The sequence below is a fragment of the Kluyveromyces lactis genome (genome assembly GCF_000002515.2).
Source record: "Kluyveromyces lactis strain NRRL Y-1140 chromosome B complete sequence".
NCBI classification, from domain to species: domain Eukaryota; kingdom Fungi; phylum Ascomycota; class Saccharomycetes; order Saccharomycetales; family Saccharomycetaceae; genus Kluyveromyces; species Kluyveromyces lactis.
In genome coordinates, this window is record NC_006038.1 from 709,165 (window position 1) to 728,860 (window position 19,696).

The following is a 19,696-nucleotide window of genomic DNA, read 5'->3' on the forward strand; positions in this document are numbered from 1 at the left end:
ATTGGCCTTGCTCAACTGAAAAAGAAAAACTAATTACTATGATCGCTCAGAAAAAATTGCTGCTCGAAAAGACACTATTATTTTCCTTTTTCTTTGATGACCACCCATGGCTCTACTGAAGGCACTACCGTTGGTTATAGAGCAATCCAGTATTGGAAATGGCTCTTGATCATACCTTAAATCTCACTGCTTTTCAATTTCTTGGTTCATTTTCAATTTTGACATGGACTTTTTTCCATATATCAGGTATATTACAATTATGCACTTTACATGTTGATTATATATATATATGTGGAATTTGGTGAAGATACTTTTTCATAGATTTAAAGATGAGATGAGTCAAATAAGAGGAGATGGAATTTATCTTGACGAGACATTCGACGATAGCAGTTTAGATAGATATTGTAGCTTGGTAATAACAATAGATTTATCGTTCCTTTTCACATTTAGTCGAAGAGCTGAATAGAAACCTATAGTGCAAACACACAACTAGTTATCGTTTGCTGTGTGTTATAGCTTTCTTTCTCTTTCTTCATTTCTGTTGTTAAAGACCTCATCAAGGAATTGGAACAGAATATAAGCAAATTCACTATGTCTGTTAGTATCTTACCGGGGCCACAAGCTCTTTCTCAATTCAGAGTTGAAAACTTGGTGAAAGCTTTGGAAACTCATTGTAACAGTACCGGTTTCATTGATGAAATTCGTTCCTGTTACGTTCACTACATCGATTTGAAGACCGAACTATCTAAAGAGGATGAAGATCTTGTTTCTGTGTTGTTGACTTACGATACAGCTTTAGACTTGACTGACAGTTTGAATCAGTTGTTAGTTCAGTCATTGGAGCAGAACTCAGATGCGAATTTGGGTAATGACACTTATTTGATCAGAGTCACCCCACGTCGTGGTACCATCTCTCCATGGTCTTCAAAGGCTACAAACATTGCACATGTTTGTAACTTGGAAGATAAGGTTAACAGAATCGAAAGAGGTGTTGCGTTATTGATCAAATGTAACCCAGGTTTCCCAATATTAGACCGTTTGAACGATGTTTCGTTGAAATCCGTTTACGATAGAATGACTCAAGAGTTATTCTTGGATCAACCACCTCATGCCACTGAACTTTTCAACCACGATGCTCCAAAGCCTTTAGTTCATGTTCCTTTAGTCAGTTCTCACACTGGTTCTCCAGCAGATATTTTGGCTAAGGCTAACGTCGAGTTGGGTTTGGCATTGGATGCTGGTGAAATCGAATATTTGATCCGTGCCTTCGTAGAGACCATGAACAGAGACCCTACAGATGTCGAATTGTTCATGTTTGCACAAGTGAACTCTGAACATTGTCGTCACAAGATTTTCAATGCTGATTGGACCATCGACGGTCTGCAAAAGGATTTGTCTTTGTTCAAGATGATCAGAAATACCCACCAAATCACACCAGATTTCACGTTGTCTGCGTACTCTGATAATGCAGCTGTTCTAGATACGGAAAATGATTCTTACTACTATGCTCCAGATTTCAAGACCAAGAAATGGACTGCTACCAAGGAAAGAGTACCAATGTTGATCAAGGTTGAAACACATAACCATCCAACCGCTGTTTCTCCATTCCCAGGTGCTTCTACAGGTTCAGGTGGTGAAATTAGAGATGAAGGTGCAACTGGTAGAGGTTCCAAGAGCAAGTGTGGTCTTTCTGGTTTCTCTGTTTCTGATTTGTTGATTCCAGGTAAAGTACAACCATGGGAATTGAACGTAGGTAAACCAAACCATATCGCTTCAGCACTTGATATTATGATCGAAGCTCCGCTAGGTTCTGCTGCCTTCAACAATGAATTCGGAAGACCATGTATCAACGGTTATTTCAGAACCCTAACTACCAATGTCATTAACTCTGACGGTAAAGAAGAAATTAGAGGTTTCCACAAGCCAATTATGATTGCAGGTGGTTTTGGTGCTGTTAGACCACAATTTGCTTTGAAGAATAAGCCAATCACTGCTGGCTCTAATTTGATCGTTTTAGGTGGCCAATCTATGTTGATCGGTTTGGGTGGTGGTGCTGCCTCATCCATCGCATCAGGTGAAGGTTCCGCTGATTTGGACTTTGCCTCTGTTCAAAGAGGTAACCCAGAAATGGAGCGTCGTTGTCAGCAAGTCATTGATGCATGTGTCTCTTTGAATGAAAGTAACCCAATCCAATCTATTCACGATGTTGGTGCTGGTGGTCTTTCAAATGCTTTGCCAGAATTGGTTCACGACAACGACTTAGGTGCCAAGTTTGACATAAGAAAGGTTCTATCTTTGGAACCTGGTATGTCTCCAATGGAAATTTGGTGTAATGAATCCCAAGAACGTTACGTTCTTGGTGTTTCTCAACAAGATTTGGCTACGTTCGAAGAAATCTGTAAGAGAGAAAGAGCACCATTTGCTGTTGTTGGTCATGCCACTGCAGAACAAAAGTTGATCGTTGAAGATCCTCTGTTAAAGAGTACTCCAATCGATTTGGAAATGTCTATCTTATTCGGTAAGCCTCCAAAGATGGCAAGAACTGCTATCACTGAGCCACTTCAACTACCACAACCGGACTTATCTGTCATTCCATCAATGGAAGACGCTATCGACCGTGTTTTGCATCTACCTTCAGTTGGTTCCAAATCTTTTTTGATCACCATTGGTGACAGGACTGTTACTGGTTTGATTGACAGAGATCAATTTGTCGGTCCATGGCAAGTTCCTGTTGCTGATGTGGGTGTCACTGCTACCGCTTTAGGTGATGCTATTCTTTCTACTGGTGAGGCCATGGCTATGGGCGAAAGACCAACTACAGCCTTGATCTCTGCTGCCGCATCAGCCAAACTTTCCGTGGCGGAATCCCTATTGAACGTATTTGCTGCTGATATTAAATCTTTACAGCATGTCAAGCTTTCTGCAAACTGGATGTCTCCAGCTTCGCATAAGGGTGAAGGTGCTAAACTATATGAAGCCGTCCAAGCCATTGGTATGGATCTCTGTCCTGAGTTAGGAGTATCTATTCCTGTTGGTAAGGATTCTATGTCTATGAAGATGAAATGGGATGACAAAGAAGTTACTGCTCCTTTGTCAGTCACCATTACAGCTTTCGCGCCAGTCAACAATACCTCAAAGACCTGGACACCAGTTTTGAATAGCGAAGCTGGTGACACTATTTTGGTTCTTGTTGATTTGGCTGCCTTGCAGGAAAAAAGATCTTTAGGTTCATCCGCTTTCTTACAGGTTTACAATCAAATTGGTGACACTGCACCAACCGTCCATGACAATAAAGTACTAAGAGGGTTTTTGGAATCGCTTTTGGACCTACATAAAACCGATTTGGTGTTGTCTTACCATGACAGATCAGATGGCGGTTTGTTAGTCACTTTACTTGAAATGGCATTTGCTTCAAGATGTGGTTTAGATGTTGTTATTGACACCGTTAAGGACGGAAATCCATTTGTACCGCTCTTTAACGAAGAATTAGGTGCTGTTTTCCAAATCAAAGAGTCTTCTCTATCAGAGTTCCAATCTGTCCTAAACGCTCATGGTGTCTCCAATGAATACATTTCTGTTGTCGCTAAACCAAACTTTGCAGCACATCAAATTACCATTTCTGATAAAGCCGGCTCTGCTATTTTCCAAGGCACGAGAGGCAAATTGCAACAAGCATGGTCCTCTACCTCCTATGAAATGCAAAAGCTAAGAGATAATCCAAAAACTACTGTTCAAGAATTTTCTGCCATTAACGATGATAAGGACCCAGGTTTACATTATGCCTTGACCTACAACCCTACTGATGACCTGCAAATTGGTGCCCAACTATCTGCAGTAAGACCTAAGGTTGCTATTCTAAGAGAACAAGGTGTTAATGGTCAAATGGAAATGGCATGGTGTTTCCAACAAGCTGGTTTCGATCCCATCGATGTTACTATGACTGATTTGATTGGTGGCAAATTTAATTTGAACGAATTCACTGGTATGGCTGCTTGTGGTGGTTTCTCTTACGGTGACGTTTTGGGTGCTGGTGCTGGTTGGGCTAAATCTGTGTTGTATCACGAAGGTGTTCGCAAACAGTTTGTCAACTTCTTCCAAGAAAGAGAAGATACTTTTGCCTTCGGTGCATGTAATGGTTGTCAATTCTTGAGTAGATTGAAATCTATCATTCCAGGATGTGAGAATTGGCCATCTTTCGAAAGAAACCTTAGTGAGCAGTATGAAGCCCGTGTCTGTATGGTAGAAATTGTCCAAGATGACGGAGCTGAAGCTCAATCTGTGTTCTTCAACGGTATGGTGGGTTCTAAATTGCCAATTGCTGTTGCTCATGGAGAAGGTAAGGCTACATTCACTGATGAAGATCAATTGAAGAGATTCGAAGAACAAGGCTTAACTGGTGTCAGATACGTTGACAACTACGGCAACGTAACAGAGAAATTCCCATTCAATCCAAACGGTTCGCCAAATGGTATTTCAGGTATCAAGTCTCCAAACGGTAGGGTTCTAGCGATGATGCCTCATCCAGAGAGAGTTTGCAGACTAGAATCCAACTCCTGGTACCCAGATGGTAAATACGAGGAATGGGAAGGATACGGTCCTTGGATCAGGTTGTTCAGATCTGCCAGAAAATGGGTCGGTTAAGAAAAAAATAACCCATTTTGAAGTTTCTCGATCTATATAACCAAACGTATATGTATATTAATTAGATATAATAACCAGTCATAATAATGTTAACTAAATGTTTTGAGAAGAGAAAGAGCGATAGCTTGAAAAGAGTTTACCATTAGTTTTATACTTTAAAAAGTGCTACATATACAATATACGAAGATAAATTCCGTCTTTGAAAAAAAAAAAAAGATATAATCATATAGGAACGCTTTATAGACGCGTTTTAAAACACTGAGAGAATGAGAGTTTAATTGATGTTGTGTGTTGTATCAAGAGGAAAAACCAATTTCATCATCTATTTGTGATGAAATTTGACCTAAAGAACTTAATTAGCTTTCTTTGCCTTCTTTTCAGCCTTTAGCTTCATTCTTTCTTCTCTTTCAGCTTTAGCTTCCGGGCCAGCTTCAGTGTCCAATACATAATCCCACCATCTGAAAGAGGAAGCGTAGTTCCCGATGAAGTAATGGTGATGTAGATCGTGATGTTCAGCACCAGACCAGAATGGCAAGAATTTGTTTAAAGACCATGGGAAATCGTAACCAGAGTGAGAATCGACGGCTTGGAATAATCTCATGGTAATCCATAGACACAAAGTGAATAGATGCAAGTTACCGGTGTACATGACGTAGAAGATTGGCATACCAACGGTACCGAAACCCAAGGACAAAGTTTCGACAGGGTGAGCGTACTCAGCAGCTAGACCGAAAGGAGCCGCGTAACGATGATGTTGCTTGTGAATATACTTGTAGAAGACACCGTAATGGAACAAACGATGGAACCAATAATGCCAAGCATCTTCTAGGAAGAAGAACAAAGAAATTTGTTTAGCCATAGTAGTCAAAGATGGGAAGGGTACCGCGACAGAGATACCTAATTTTTGACACATTGGATGGAAAGTCCAAATTGGAATAGCTTCCACTAGGAAATGTGATAGAAGAACAGATTTCAGACAGAAAAGTTGTTCCTTCGCAGAAGGAATCTTTGTTGGTTGAATCTTCCATCTTCTGAAATATGGTATTTGATCGATGATAGCCCAAGGGAGACATCTGAAAAAGTACATGAATTCATGTAACAAGAAAAACATCAAACCGGTAGCCAAGATATCGTTATTCATATAACAGTACCAAGCAGCCCAATATTGTTCCATGAAGTTTAATTGTGGTTGAACAACTTTTATGTTAGAGAGCACCTGGCCATAACTCAAACCTTGACCTTGACCAACAAGTTCAGCAATTGTACCATTGCTGAACACTGAAGACATGACAGCAGAAGACATGATTGGGAATTTGAGAACTTAATGAAGAAGTTATTTTGTATCACGTGATGTGTTATTTCTGTTGAAGAAGGGTGTTTTCGATACTATCCACGAAACTACAAGAAAAAAACACACACAATTGGGTAGGAATACGGTTTCTATTCCTTTGTTTCCTGACCTGTTTGTTAACTGATGTTAGCCCTTGTGAAGTGTCACAGAAAGATCACTTATTCTATCTTTGGTCTCTCTTCCTCTATCTTGAAACCCACTTTATATACTTTACATACAAATTTATACAGTGAAAACAATGAAGACCCATTTTTTACTCACTAAAACAATTTTGTTTTATACAAAATTTCAATTACAGCTTCGTTTCGTTCCATAAAAATTTCGTTTATACGAAATTTTTCTCATTCAGTTTCTTGGTCTGATTTCTCTGATCATTTTTTTTTCCGTTCCAGATTTGCTGTAACGAGATGAGATGAGCTGGAAATTGGGCCTGCAAAAATTGAAGAAAAGGCACAAGCCATGCCATCCCCTGGCTGAATTCAGTGAGTGCGGTTTCAATTCTCGTTCGGCCCTTTCTTTTTTTTTTTATGTGCTTCTCGTTCTTTTCGGCAGGAGATAATCTTCTGGGCTAATTCGAGAGGAAAAAGTGGTTGCTGTACGTAGTTTCTAAGTAACAGAACTTCGTTTAGGGCAGATACAGCCGACAAAGAAGGGAGGCGATTAGAATTGTTTACTTAGGTGGTGAATATGATATGGAGAATCAGCTCATGTGGAGGGAACATCGGCGTGTAAGAATATGGTGGTGGTTTAGGAGGGAGTAAAGTGCGAATTCTATCGCACTTTTGTTTATCGCTCTCGTTTAGTGTTCGTTAAATTAAACGAAAGAAAGTGGTGTGCAGCTTTTGGTTGTTTTTTTTTTTTTACGGTAAACGATGTCATGATGTTGACGTCGTGTTTTTTTTTTTGGTTTTGTGACACTTGGATTCGTTACCCGGATCTCAGTGTGAAGAATGATAAATCAAAAGAAACTTTTGTCACGTGACTGTTCTTGTTCTCGATGCCTTTCCCATCTCATGCAAAAATTATACCTGCGCATTCATACATACATCGGTATTCCATCGATGACATAGGAACGGAAATTATACATACATACATACATTTATATACGTGTACCTCCTCGGTCAGATCTGTTCCCTGCTGTTTCATCTATGATCCTCAATTTCATCATAGACTCGTCGTCATTTGAAAAAGGGTTGGGAAACATTGCCATATGGTCGAAACTTAACGACCCGAAATTGACCATTAATGCTTATCTACCGCTATTCACTATTCAGGAATTGGATTTCCAACGGTTTAAACGCAAGTCAGTAGTCGCCAAGAGGGCACTACATTTCATCGATTTGTTACAAGATAGTACCAGTTTCAAGTTGCATTTAGAGTACCCAGAATTGAATGAAGCCATCTCGTGGAATGAAACGGTCAAGTTGTGCCAGCAAAATTCACATACGTCTTTATCCCAGCATCAGATCTCCGTCATACCGATTAGGTTTAAGAAGTTGCTCAAGAGTTGCTATTACAAATGTCACTATAAATCGCACGATCTCGATGAGGATATAGATCATACAAATGAGAAATCAGATCCCGATGATAAGGGATGGGTTTTAGTTACAGAGGATGACACTGTGAGGTCGTTGGCAACACAGTTCCAGATCCCGTTTATCTCGGTAGTGGAAGCAGACGCTATCATCAATGCATGTATCAAAGATAAATCATACGTTGTCAATGAGAAATTCTCAAAGACAGTTATTAAAAAGGCTAATAAAGTTAAAGAACAAGAAGACGGGAAAAAAGTGTTCGTTACTGACTTTAAGAACGACTTCTTGGCCCCAAGAGCTAAAAGCGGTGAATTGTGGACGCCAACTTCGGCCAAGAATAAATCTTGAAAACTGTCTCTCTTTTTTTTTGCAATTCCCCACCTTCAATCCTTGCTTGCATTAATGAAAAATTCGGTTTGTTTCATAATGATTTCCAGTTAGAATTAACCTAACTTGAAGGAATACACCCATACTAACGGCTATGGTTTATTGGGAAGAAGTACTATTCTAGTTTTCCTTCCAATGCGTGATGTGATACTATTGTTGTTTCCCGTTGTGAAGTTTTGTTCGTTGCTATTCGACGAAATGCTTCCGGCTGGTGAAAGTCACATATAGCTCCACCGTTCTACATAATAGGTCCTCAGATGAAGCTGCTTCATCCAAGACTTGGTAACTACGACTGTTTGCCGTCAAGCATTAGATTCTTTTATCTATCTAATTCAAGTTCTACGTATTTCAAATGCAAATGGTTATATTATTTGTTTCATTTCAGTTATTATGGTTAAAGGTTTCTATTCATCGAGTGAGAAGTACTTAAACGCCCACCCTAACATTAGAGATGCCAGAAATGTACCTAGATGTAGTCATCATTGAAATCTTTGTGATTGAGACTAGACAGGGTTTCCAATGCCTAATCTCAAGTCATATAATCTTCGCATATATTTCTATAAAGAAAAAGAAGAGTAACCGAAGACAACTCTTACACACATCAACCGTGAAGAACACTTTCCTCGCCATTCATGTATGTTGAGTGTCAGCCAGTATATTTACCCTCTGTTGGTCTTTTTAACTTCCTACTTTCCATTACGATTAGTTGATAGTAAAGAGATGTAACTGTAGGCAGTTTTGGATTTTTTATACAAAATTTTTTTAAACCTCTGTTGTTTATTTTTACCCGGATATGCGTCAGTTCAAGCACTTCAAATAATGTCATTAGGGCAGATAGAAACAAATTATTCCGGCAGGATGATAACTGAACTGATTATCAGAAAAAATATCAAATTTATTATGTTAATGACGTATTGAGCATACTATTCTATATCTTTATTTATTTTTTTATGTCTTCCGATTTTCACTGAAATGGATAAACTGTGCCTTTCTCAAGCAAAAGACTTTCATCTAGCTAATTCAGAATGTGAAGATAATCCAAGTTTAGAAAATCTCCTGGGCCTCTGTTTATTCACCCTTGTCTCCAATTCATTGCATTCGGAACGAATCTGTTGGACTATTGTATGAAGATCCTCGATCTCGTGGTTGAATAAATTTTGCTTGTTTAGCAAATCCTGTTTCCAATCCTTGAATCTTTTTTCTTCCATTGACACAATCTCGCTAAGCCGTTTCTTTGCTTCCCATTGCTTATGGATAAACTCAGGGGACCATTCGATAATCAAATCATCCATAAATTTCTTGTTGAAGGCTTCATAGAATTTATAGTTTTCTAATCCATTCTGATCGGGATTATCAAGATCTAAGTTAGTCAAATCCAAATGATCTGGACAGTTGGTCTTAGCCTGTTGAATTCTTGATAATAAGATATGAGAACGACATTTTTCGTAGTAATTTTCACATCCTACAGCGAAATCAACAAGATTTTTAGACATTAACACTGTTCTTAAAGCAGTAAATTCGGAATGTAGCGGATTCTCAACTTCCACATTTCCCCATTTGTATTTTCTACCACGTACCAATTTCCCTTCGTTATTTGTTACCATTTCATCGGAACAAACGATACCGAACGGATACGTATCGAATATTGTTTGGCAGTTGGGATGGTTTTGATCCAAGAAAGAACAAACTTTTATCTCTTGCTTTTGAAGAGTTTCTCTGATTTTCCTCTTATACATTTCTAAGTCAGCCGAGGTTAACCCATCAATTTTGGCGATAACAGGGATCAAATTAACCCTTTTAGAAATTTCTTCCATTGCCGCAATGTCTAATGCACTCAAGCCATTTCTGGTCAAGTTTATGAAATATAAGCAACAGTGAATACGGTTATCCTTAAGGGAAGCTCTCAATGGCTGCTCTTCTTGAAAGATATAAGATCTATATTGCTCATCAATGTAATTTACAATTGGTGACCAAGAAAAATTATTGTTTGCAAGGTCGCCAAATCCAGGTGTGTCAATGACAGTATATCTCAAGGTAAACCCATTTTCAACTAACTCACTCTCATGGCGAACGATTTTCGTTGTCTTTGTGACTCCTCTTTCTGTCATATCAGATTCCCATACAGTAGGTAGAAGTGAAGTTCCGAACAAGGTATTGATGAAAGTTGTCTTACCTAATCCAGATTGCCCTACTACCATCATGGTGAATTGAACACCGTTTTTTTCAATGAAAGTTTCCTTTTGTAGAGGAATAGAATCGATACCAATGTGATAGTGTTCATCAATAACAGACGGAGTGATAAACTTCGAGCAGTTCTCTTGAGTTGTATTGGCTGTAGAAGAATTCATGACCGAATTTAGCGTATAGAAGTCACCTTGAACGTTTATATCCACATCTAGACTCTTCAAAGCGCTGTTAGATTCTGTGGAATCAGCTTCGAACAATCGTCTAACCGAATCGAGCACCTCTTTTTTTTCTTGAGACTGCGGTTTCACTTCAGTACATTCTTCTTCAGGTTGCTCGTTAATGACTTCCAGGTTATCTGCATTCGAACCATATTTTGCTGGTCCATAGGAAATGGAATCATATTCAACACCAGTTGCTTCAATATAATGATCCATTGATGAACCCCAGCCATTCTTAGTTGAATTCATTGCTTTACCGTTCGAAGCCTCCTGGTAAACGTCAACAAATGTAACACTTCCACGATAAATCCAGTCACTGGGGGGTCAGTTCCTTGTTTTACTACTCTTATACTATTATAGATTTTTTTCTGTCGCTGGACACAAAAATCAAAAAAGTATTGAAATAGAAAAATTAGTACTTTATGTCACTACAGATATTTCATATGCCAGTGATTTTTTCTTGTTGCTCGAAGTGACTCTGCTCATCGCTCTAGTCTGAGGATGTAGTTTTTTTTTAGCTTCGAACGAGGGAACAAGCTAAGTGTCGCGATCTTCTTCAGCTGGATAATGAAAGTGTAGAATAATTAAAGATTAATAGAATATTTGTTATTCGATAGGAATTACGGTTCCTGGTGAATCTGCTTCACCATATAGTACATTTTTTAGAATTAATGTGGCAAGAATTTGCCTAAGTACAAAGTTAGATCTATGAAATCTTTGTATGCAATGGTTGCAGTCCCTTCTTGTTGCAAGTCATACTTACGGAAAACTTTGGTTAGTCGCATTAACCATACTAACGTTTCAACAAATCTATCAAACTTCATTTCTTTGTTTAGCCTTTGCTGGTCAAAGTATTCCGCATAGCATTCAAACAATTTCTCACTAACTTCAAAAGGAATTAGATATCCCAACGATTGGACAGCTTTATGAAACTCAGCCATCGTTAGCGTAAATGAGCCGTTGATATCGTTATCTACAAAACATTTTCTCCATTTTTTAACTCTCTTGTATAACGAAATGAATTCATTTAAGTTGACAGTACCAAATCTAGAGCCACCAAACAAGTTTATTAGTGATTCAATTGAACTTGTACAAAATTTCGACCCATCATCATTCTGTAACAAATTATGCAGTTCGTCTGCCGTGAGTCTGCCCATGTTTTTCAAGTCATGGTTGTTGAAAAGCTCGGTTGCGATTAAGTTATCTTGTTGTTCTTGTTGGGACTCTTGTGATGCTATAGAACCTGCGCTAGATGCGGCCAGTGGCTGATTTTTGCGATACTGTACTTGAGGTGCCGATGAAGACTGCATAGAGCGTGGTGGTGGAGGGTTTGGGGCCCTTATTGAGATATTTTGTGGTGAAGAATGCGGTACTGTTGCTACTGGATGACCTGCAGTTTGACTTTGATAGTAAACCTGTTGTGGTGGAGCATAAGTTGACATACTGGCGGAACTACCATTATGGGCAGGCATTTGAGCCATCACCCTGGAAGGTGCAGGTGGCTGTTCATAGCTCGGTACCCTTGGTTGAGATCTTTGTAGCCCAGGTCCTGCTCCGTGTTCGTAACCAGACATCATGGTTCTCTGCTGTGGCAGTTGTGATTGTTTTTGATAACTTGAATCCAGTGAGTATGACGAAGGTGCATGGTGAATGGATGGGTTCACAGGTACTGGCTGTTGTTGCAGCTTTGGATTGATACCATATTTCATCTGCCGGCGTCTTCTCTCTACCTCTTCTCTCCTTTTACCCTCTTTCATCGCTTCTTCTGGGGTCGCGTACAACTGTAATTATTAAGTGTTTAGGAATGGAAAGTTAGTGACAATGACATTATTATCGGGGGGGGGGGGGGGGGGGGGATGGGGAGCTCTTACCCTCATTAACCTTATAAGTACTTCAATCGATACATACTGGTAATTCATCTCCTCCGGAGTAATTTATTTTGTTTGGAGCCATGATAGGGTGATAAATCAGAATGCTACTATATTGAACAAAAATTCACAACATTCAGCTTCAAATTAGTATATGACTCGGGTTTTATCACTCTAATTAATGCTAAGATCTATCAGTGCTACTGTTATCCATTCACGAGAAATCAAACGGGATATATTTCATTCTAACAGCTCTTGTTTGCTAAGTGTGTTGTTGAAAGTTTATGTTTGGATTTATTTTTAATTTCCGAGATAACTACTGAATGAAAGAATGTCGAAAACCCTGACGATGAAAATATACAAAACGATCGGCAGCAGAGAGAGGAACCAAAAATAGCTTCTGTACAGGCTTGAAAAAAAACACCAGCTATATGTTGCTTTATGAGACTATAAAAGACAATATACAGTTACGTGAGAGTATGGATTATGTGAAGTTTTTTGGAGCAATGTAACGACACTGCAATAGACCCAAGAAAAATAGTAAAATGACAAAAGGATACTACTCCTCACATTTATAAGTATGTGATTTATAGTAATAATAATATTGGAAAATAAAAATGATATCATGTGCGATAATAACGTGTTAACCCATTTGAATATTGAATAAAGAACCGACAACTATGTTTGAGTAAATTTAAGAAAAAGGAATCCAAGGATATTCATTTCCTCAGGAAATGAATAACAACTGAGGTTCCACATCTTGCTCACTTGTACGACTTTATTGTAAATTAATACGAATCCAAACAGTTGACATTAACAACGTTTTACTGACAGTATGATGAGAAAATACGGGTAAAACACAACTTCCCCATCACACAAAGTCAGGCCATGTCTCAGTCAATTTAGTACTTCTTACCTTGTGGTCTTTGGTCACCAGATTGACCAGCCAAGTAAGTAGCTGGGAAGATGTGTTCTGGCAAGTTCAAGTACTCTCTCAAGTAAACTACACCTTCTTCAGTCAAGGTGTAGTAGTAGTATTGCCATGAGAATTGAGTCTTGACAAAACCCTTGGAAGTCAAAGATTGCAAAGCCTTGATGACAAACAAGTTCTTGGTGTCAATTTCTTCATGCTTTGGTTGGTTGAAGTCCTTCTTGGCAACCAAGACACCTTCTTGGAACAAGTGTTGGTAGATCTTCTTTCTGTCTTCCTTTGGAATTAACATTTTGTTCTGCTGTTGCTTACTTGATTGAACTTACTTTTCTCTGAAACAGGTTACAAAACACATAACATAAATTATAAAACAATAAGTAAGAACTAAATTGTACAAATGCTAATACCAATTATAAAACTAACTGTCAATAACCAAATGTAAGTTGTAATTCCTCTATAATTCATTGAAACTTTTCAAACATCGACAAAATCAAAAAAAAAAAAAAAAAAAATTGAACTGATCGTTAACGTAACTAAGTCTGTAGCTTGCAGTACATTATGGATTTCAGATTGTTAGACAGTTAGCAGTGAATCGATGAGGTACTTTCCCATCTCTACGGCTATTTGTAAGTGAGTGATTCCTAACGTCAGCTTGTACGATATACTCTGTGAGGAGACCTGACATTTGCTTGGGTTCGGTTTCTCTAATGGTGAGATTACAATTTCCCCATTTGATAACTTTAATATCTTTCTAAATGTATGGGTGTTCCGAAAAGTGGCGTTTTGTTTTTGGATGTCCAGGTGTTTTGCAATTGGCCAGTCCCTCGTATTTGTATGTCACGTGTGTGTTATTCTGTCTCATTTTAGGTTGATATCTCTTTATATGAATTAAGGACAGCATCGTATGGCACTTTGTTCCGCTTTGATATATATACCTTACAAAGGGATTCTTAAGTGTACACTCTTCTGGTAATACAATATCATCACACTAAACTTCTGTCATTTCCGATTTTCCCATGCCATTATCATTACCTGAGGAATCAGGGTTTGCCTCTTTTGAGTCCGGACTAAGAGACAGCCTTACCAATAAGATCGAACAATGGAAAACTATAACACTGAACCTAATTTATAGCTTACGACGATTCAAAATATTGAAGATTACGATTATACATTGGTCCATTTTGTCTACTTGGATTGTTCTTCTACTGCACTTCACATCTGTTTACGGGTCTTTATACCAGTCTTCTGCATTGTTAGCCACCATGTGCACCAATGTACTCTTGTTCGGAACTTCAGATTGCTTGGCACAATGCATTTCATGTTTCTTATCATACAAAGTAGACCCGGTACCTGAAGTTGTCGATAAGGTAACTAGGAATTTAGTTGCAGGACTCTCGTTCCGTCGCACGGAATCCTTTGATGATAATTATAGTGACAACGTCTCGATATTCAACGACTATGGTGTCGAGAGACCTTCTTTCGAGGGTCAAACGGATACTCGCAATGCTAGTCCTGGCATTGATTCAGAGCTTCGTCATGACTGGGATCTTGACTCAAACTTGGATTACGATGCTGATGGTACATCGTCGTCTAACAATGAGCTTTTCAGCTTTTACAGATGGATCTGTTTTATGTCCTGGGGCTGGTTCCTATCATTCTTTCAAGTACCGTGGTACAAATTCTTAAATTATTTTTATACCGAGGATCCAACGGTGGTTCAAGTCCTGGAAAGAGTGCTATCAGATCAATTGGTTTATTCTCCAATTTCTTTATACTGTTTCTTCATGTATTCAAACTATATTATGGAACATGGTGATGCAGAATCTTTCCAAATTAAAATCAGAAACATATACATTACTACGTTGGGATGCAATTATCTTGTTTGGCCGCTGGTTCAGTTCATCAATTTTTTAATGGTCCCTAAACACCTACAGGTTCCCTTCAGTTCATCGGTTGGCGTTCTATGGAACTGTTTCCTTTCAATGAGAAATTCTTCAAACTCCTTGTAATTTAGTGAGACAAACAATACCGAAGAAAGATACAGGTAGAAGCATTTCCGTATACACAGTAAATATTTCAATCTATACAAAGTTTAGCTGTTGCTGCTTCCTGTCAATGTTCTTGTATTTCTTGCTACTTTGTTTCTTCTTGAACAAATGTTTGAACTTTTCGGGGATATATTTTGATGCGTAGTAATTAGCTGCAGCCGTTGTCAGGATTAACCATTTGAAAGTATCAGATATGTTTGTTAACTGGAGCAATTCTCCTAACCAGGTTTGCACATTCAAATACATCAATCCAAAACTAACTAACATAGAAAGAGAAATGTCCAAAATGAACCCGATGTTCTTAATCATAGGTTCACGGTATGGAGGACCTTGGGATAAAACCACTGCAGTAAGAATGTACTGGAAATTAGAGACGAAGAATAGAACAGTATTGTCACTGGATTGCACGGCGTCATCTCCACCGACAACTGGTTTCATATACCAAGAGGTGTATTGAACTGCAATCCATGGTAGTAATTGGAATATCAATATAAGAGTGATGTTCAGACAAAGGGGTACCAATATCTTTGGTGAAACAAGATTAGCGCTAGGCCTTTTCTTCACTAATTTGCTATTCGGCTTGGACCATGACATTGAAATAGCTATTGGAACGATTAACAATAAGTCAATGTATAAAAATTGGAAATCTCCTAGGTTTGATCCTCTGCTGTATAAGATGGTAATGGTAATGAATTGAATTGCTGAGTACAAACTCATATATTGGAAACAGGAGAAGGAGGTCACCAATGATGCTCTACCTTCCTTTATGACGTCCAGAACGCAACTGATATCAAAAACAGCCGAAGTAAATGGAGCAGCAACTGATGCTTCCGCTTCTGATAAAGAAATACCAATATTGGCTGCTTTTAAAGCCCCACAATCGTTAGCTCCATCGCCACAGAAACCAACGTTGTAATCTAATTTTTGTAATTGTTCCACTAATTCGTGCTTCTCATCTGGAGACATTCTGGCGTAAATTGAACCCTTCATTAAAACTGTGCTGATATAATCATCTGGCAAAATTTCATCATTTCTGAAGAGAATACGGAAAATATCACCGGTTATGGCTAATGTATAACTCTTTTCTGGATCGTTTAAAGGCTTTAAAGTGACAGCATCTAGGACAGAACCTTCTTCATCAACGTCTCTCCAAGAAAGTAAATGTCTGCTTTCTTCGAGATTGTCGTTTAAGAAAGGAATGAAGACTCTTTCAGACGATATTAGGCCTGAATCCCTACCCACAGAGACAGCCGTAAGAACATTATCACCGGTACACATAACTGTACGAATATTCGCATTCTGCAACTCTTTTAGAGCAGCCTTGGTACGGGACTTCAATTTATTTTCGAAAACGATGAAACCTAAAAACTCTAGATTGTCCTCAACCTCTTCCCTGCTGACTTTCTGGGAATACAACCAAGAACTCTTAGGAAGGGTCTTACCAGCACAGGCAATGATTCTAAAACCATTATGCGTGTAATGGTGTAACAATTCATGAAAGTCTTTTGGAATTGTGGCAGGGTTGCAGATATCGGCAATTACCTCGGGTGCACCCTTAGTGAACGACCAGTAAGTGTTTTCCTTGAAACCCTTAACAATGACACTCATTCTTCTTAATTCAGACAAGAATTCGAAGCTTCTTATCACACCGATGAGGTTATCAGGATCATTTTCAATAAAGTTACAGTTAGACGTTGGATGTACAACCGCTGGTGAGATGCCAGTTTTATCTTCAGCATTCTTGAACTTCCAGCTCTCATAGCCTTCTTCGTAAGCCCATTTTGTGAACTCAAACATTTTCAGATCTAGTGGATCACCTAAAAGTTCACCATCAATGTGCTTCAACGAATGGCAAGTTAGAAGCGAAACCAAAAAGTTCTTCGCTTTGAACTCTTCCGCACTGTTGCAATCGGAAAGTGTATGCTTTTGCAGTACTTCATCACAGTCAGTTATCAAATCGCTTAGTTGCAAAATGGTAGAAGAGCCTTCAGGTTTGGCAAAATGAATTCCCAACACGTCTAAACCCTCTTCTGTCAATGTACCTGTTTTGTCAAAACACATCATATCCACTTTTCCTCCGACATTTACCCTAGTAGGTGAAATACAGAAAATACCCTTCTTCTTGAGTCTGCCTAAAGCAAAACTTGTTCCTATCGTCAATGTAGCGGGAAGTGCCGGTGGCACCACAATTGTGATGATATCCAACGCTCTTAGTATCATAACCTTATACTCTAATCCCAACCTGATGAATTGGATACAACTAATTGAGAAACCAAACATGGCAATCAGCGTCATGAAACCGATGTACTTGAAAGAATCTTCGTAAAATTTGAATCCCACAGGTTTTGGAAACACCATTGACCTTACCAAAGAACCTTTGGTTGTGGAGAATCCCGTTCTAATCACCAGTGCCAATGCCATTCCTTGTCCTGGTTGATTTCGGACCCTAATGATTTTAGTACCGTTGAATAAGAATGATTTTGAGACGAAACTAGACACTTGAGACGATTTGAAGTCCTGTAACAGTTGAGCCATTGTGGCTTCTGTGGCCGCATATTTTGAAACTGGAACAGATTCTCCCGTTAGCATAGATTCGTTGACAATACAGTCACCAGATATTAAAACAGCATCACAAGGTAAAACCACTAACGATGGATCTGATATTTCAAAGAGATCTCCGGGTACTAGGTCAGATGAGTTCACTTGAGTCCAAAATCTGTCTTTATACACTCTAACCTCACAATTGAAGTGCGATATATCTGCTAGTTTTTCGGAGTTCTTTTTCGTTTCTATCACCGTATCGATGATGGATAAGACTGAGATGAGAAAGATACATCCGGCGTAATAATAGTAATCATCCGCCAGCCAAAGAATTATTGAAAAGATCTGGAAAACATAAAAAGGATGAAGAGCTTCATCAAATAAAATCTCTGTAACGGTTTTCTGTTTCAAATTGACAGAGTTTTTACCGAATGCAAGTGTTCTGTCTTCTTGGATAGAAGATGTAAGCCCGTGCTGAACAACTTCCAAGTCCAGCCAATCTGGATCAGCCCAATTGCTGTTGCTTCTAAATATATCATCAATTGGTGAGTACACCAACGTAAAGTATCTATACTGAAAAGAAATCAAAATGGGCAAATTAGGGTTCCACTCAGTTTCGTGATGATGATAGTGACGACTTTCTGGTGTTCCTATCCTATCCTCATTTGTTTCCATAAGAACTGTACTAAGTGGTCTATTATACCATCTTCTTTTCACCGATTCGACAGTGAGTTCTCCGAATTCATTCTCTACAACCACCCATTCAGCTTTTCCCAATGGTGTCTTTTCCCCGATCATCTTCACCCTCATGGTCGGCTTCCATCTGAAGACTAGAAATGCAAGTCCCAAAGTGATAATACAAAGTAGATAGTAGCATTGTAGCCTAAATCTTGATGTGCGATAACCAGCTATCGCAACAACTAGGTCTTCTTCGGCGATGTAAAATCTCTGATAATGCAAATATGGCACGTTGTTGGGGAAAAATCTTGAATGGTACTGAGGCTTTAAGAACTCAGAGTGGTAAGATTTCTTGTTCTGTTCCTGATCTTCTTCTGCTCTTGAATTGTAATCGTCATTAGCTTCAGCTTCCTCATCCTCACTTTCTGACGAAGCTGACGATCTGAGCTCCGAATCATCTACATCGTGAGTAGTGGAAATTTCCAATTCGGCAGGAATTCTATCTCTTAGAGTGTATCTCGAGGAACTTGAGGAAGAACGTGGGGAAGTAGAGTACAACCGATCTTCACTTTTACGTGATCGTACTGAATACTTTCGATTAGGTGTAAAAGTTCTCATCGCATAGTCGTTACCATCTTGTCTCAATGATGTTTTCGATGACCTCGGTTGAATATGTAGACGTTCTTGCTCATATGTCGGTATGGCATCCCAATCCATATCATAATCAGCATTTTCTACACTAGAAGTGATACCTTCAGCATTTTCGACCTGTTCTTCTGTGAAAAACTGGAATCCACGACCTCTTGAAGAGCTAGACCGACGAGAGGTTGTTGTACTCAATAGTAAAGGGTCATGTTCTGATGATCTACCACGCCTTTCCAAATTAGTGGAAGAGCCAGCACTAGCACCATAACCACTAGATTGGAATGAATGTGGATGATAGAAAGATACGATAGAACTTGGTACAGTCTCTACAGCAGCACCAGAATATGGTTCTGTGTTGTTTTGTTCCAAGATTGCTGATGAAGTAGTTGTATTAGCGCTGGATCCCGTCCTTGTCGAAGAAAAGGACGGTCTTGCTGATTTATTCGCACTATGGGGTATTCCTGTAAATCTGCTGTCGAATGATGACATTGAGTCCCTCTTCAAAGGTGCGTTGGTCGACCTTATCTATTGATAGAATCCACTCCATATTACTTTTTAAAGGTTTCTGATATATATGAGAATGTAGGTTGATAAATTGAAGATAATTGATTTAATGAAATTTCATACCAAGACACATAATACATAAGGAAGGATAGGAGAAAAGGC

The 19,696-nt window shown here is 38.8% G+C and overlaps 8 protein-coding genes and 1 non-coding gene across 9 annotated transcripts; 3 read left to right on the top strand and 6 right to left on the bottom strand.

Annotated features, from left to right (window-relative positions):
• Positions 1 to 591: 591 nt before the first annotated feature.
• ADE6 (phosphoribosylformylglycinamidine synthase) lies at positions 592 to 4,641 on the top strand (the record flags this gene model as incomplete). Its single annotated transcript, XM_451889.1, has 1 exon — positions 592 to 4,641. One exon carries the CDS (start codon positions 592 to 594, stop codon positions 4,639 to 4,641), a length of 4,050 nt encoding a protein of 1,349 aa, XP_451889.1.
• A 352-nt stretch (positions 4,642 to 4,993) lies between these two features.
• ERG25 (methylsterol monooxygenase) lies at positions 4,994 to 5,944 on the bottom strand (the record flags this gene model as incomplete). The annotated part of the gene is made up of 1 exon (XM_451890.1): positions 4,994 to 5,944. The coding sequence occupies one exon, from the start codon at positions 5,942 to 5,944 to the stop codon at positions 4,994 to 4,996; it is 951 nt and encodes a 316-aa protein (XP_451890.1).
• Positions 5,945 to 7,140: 1,196 nt separating this feature from the next.
• Positions 7,141 to 7,875, top strand: NMD4 (Nmd4p; the record flags this gene model as incomplete). The annotated part of the gene is made up of 1 exon (XM_451891.1): positions 7,141 to 7,875. One exon carries the CDS (start codon positions 7,141 to 7,143, stop codon positions 7,873 to 7,875), a length of 735 nt encoding a protein of 244 aa, XP_451891.1.
• Positions 7,876 to 8,288: 413 nt separating this feature from the next.
• On the bottom strand, positions 8,289 to 8,402 carry SNR48. Its single transcript, XR_002633566.1, has one exon. It is a non-coding gene; the product is annotated as a snR48 (small nucleolar RNA).
• Positions 8,403 to 8,921: 519 nt separating this feature from the next.
• SPR3 (septin SPR3) lies at positions 8,922 to 10,568 on the bottom strand (the record flags this gene model as incomplete). The annotated part of the gene is made up of 1 exon (XM_451892.1): positions 8,922 to 10,568. One exon carries the CDS (start codon positions 10,566 to 10,568, stop codon positions 8,922 to 8,924), a length of 1,647 nt encoding a protein of 548 aa, XP_451892.1.
• A 419-nt stretch (positions 10,569 to 10,987) lies between these two features.
• Positions 10,988 to 12,076, bottom strand: PEF1 (Pef1p; the record flags this gene model as incomplete). Its single annotated transcript, XM_451893.1, has 1 exon — positions 10,988 to 12,076. One exon carries the CDS (start codon positions 12,074 to 12,076, stop codon positions 10,988 to 10,990), a length of 1,089 nt encoding a protein of 362 aa, XP_451893.1.
• A 1,013-nt stretch (positions 12,077 to 13,089) lies between these two features.
• Positions 13,090 to 13,410, bottom strand: KLLA0_B08173g (40S ribosomal protein eS10; the record flags this gene model as incomplete). The annotated part of the gene is made up of 1 exon (XM_451894.1): positions 13,090 to 13,410. One exon carries the CDS (start codon positions 13,408 to 13,410, stop codon positions 13,090 to 13,092), a length of 321 nt encoding a protein of 106 aa, XP_451894.1.
• A 724-nt stretch (positions 13,411 to 14,134) lies between these two features.
• Positions 14,135 to 15,127, top strand: KLLA0_B08195g (uncharacterized protein; the record flags this gene model as incomplete). The annotated part of the gene is made up of 1 exon (XM_451895.1): positions 14,135 to 15,127. One exon carries the CDS (start codon positions 14,135 to 14,137, stop codon positions 15,125 to 15,127), a length of 993 nt encoding a protein of 330 aa, XP_451895.1.
• Positions 15,128 to 15,199: 72 nt separating this feature from the next.
• Positions 15,200 to 19,519, bottom strand: YPK9 (putative acid anhydride hydrolase; the record flags this gene model as incomplete). The annotated part of the gene is made up of 1 exon (XM_451896.1): positions 15,200 to 19,519. One exon carries the CDS (start codon positions 19,517 to 19,519, stop codon positions 15,200 to 15,202), a length of 4,320 nt encoding a protein of 1,439 aa, XP_451896.1.
• Positions 19,520 to 19,696: the final 177 nt, after the last annotated feature.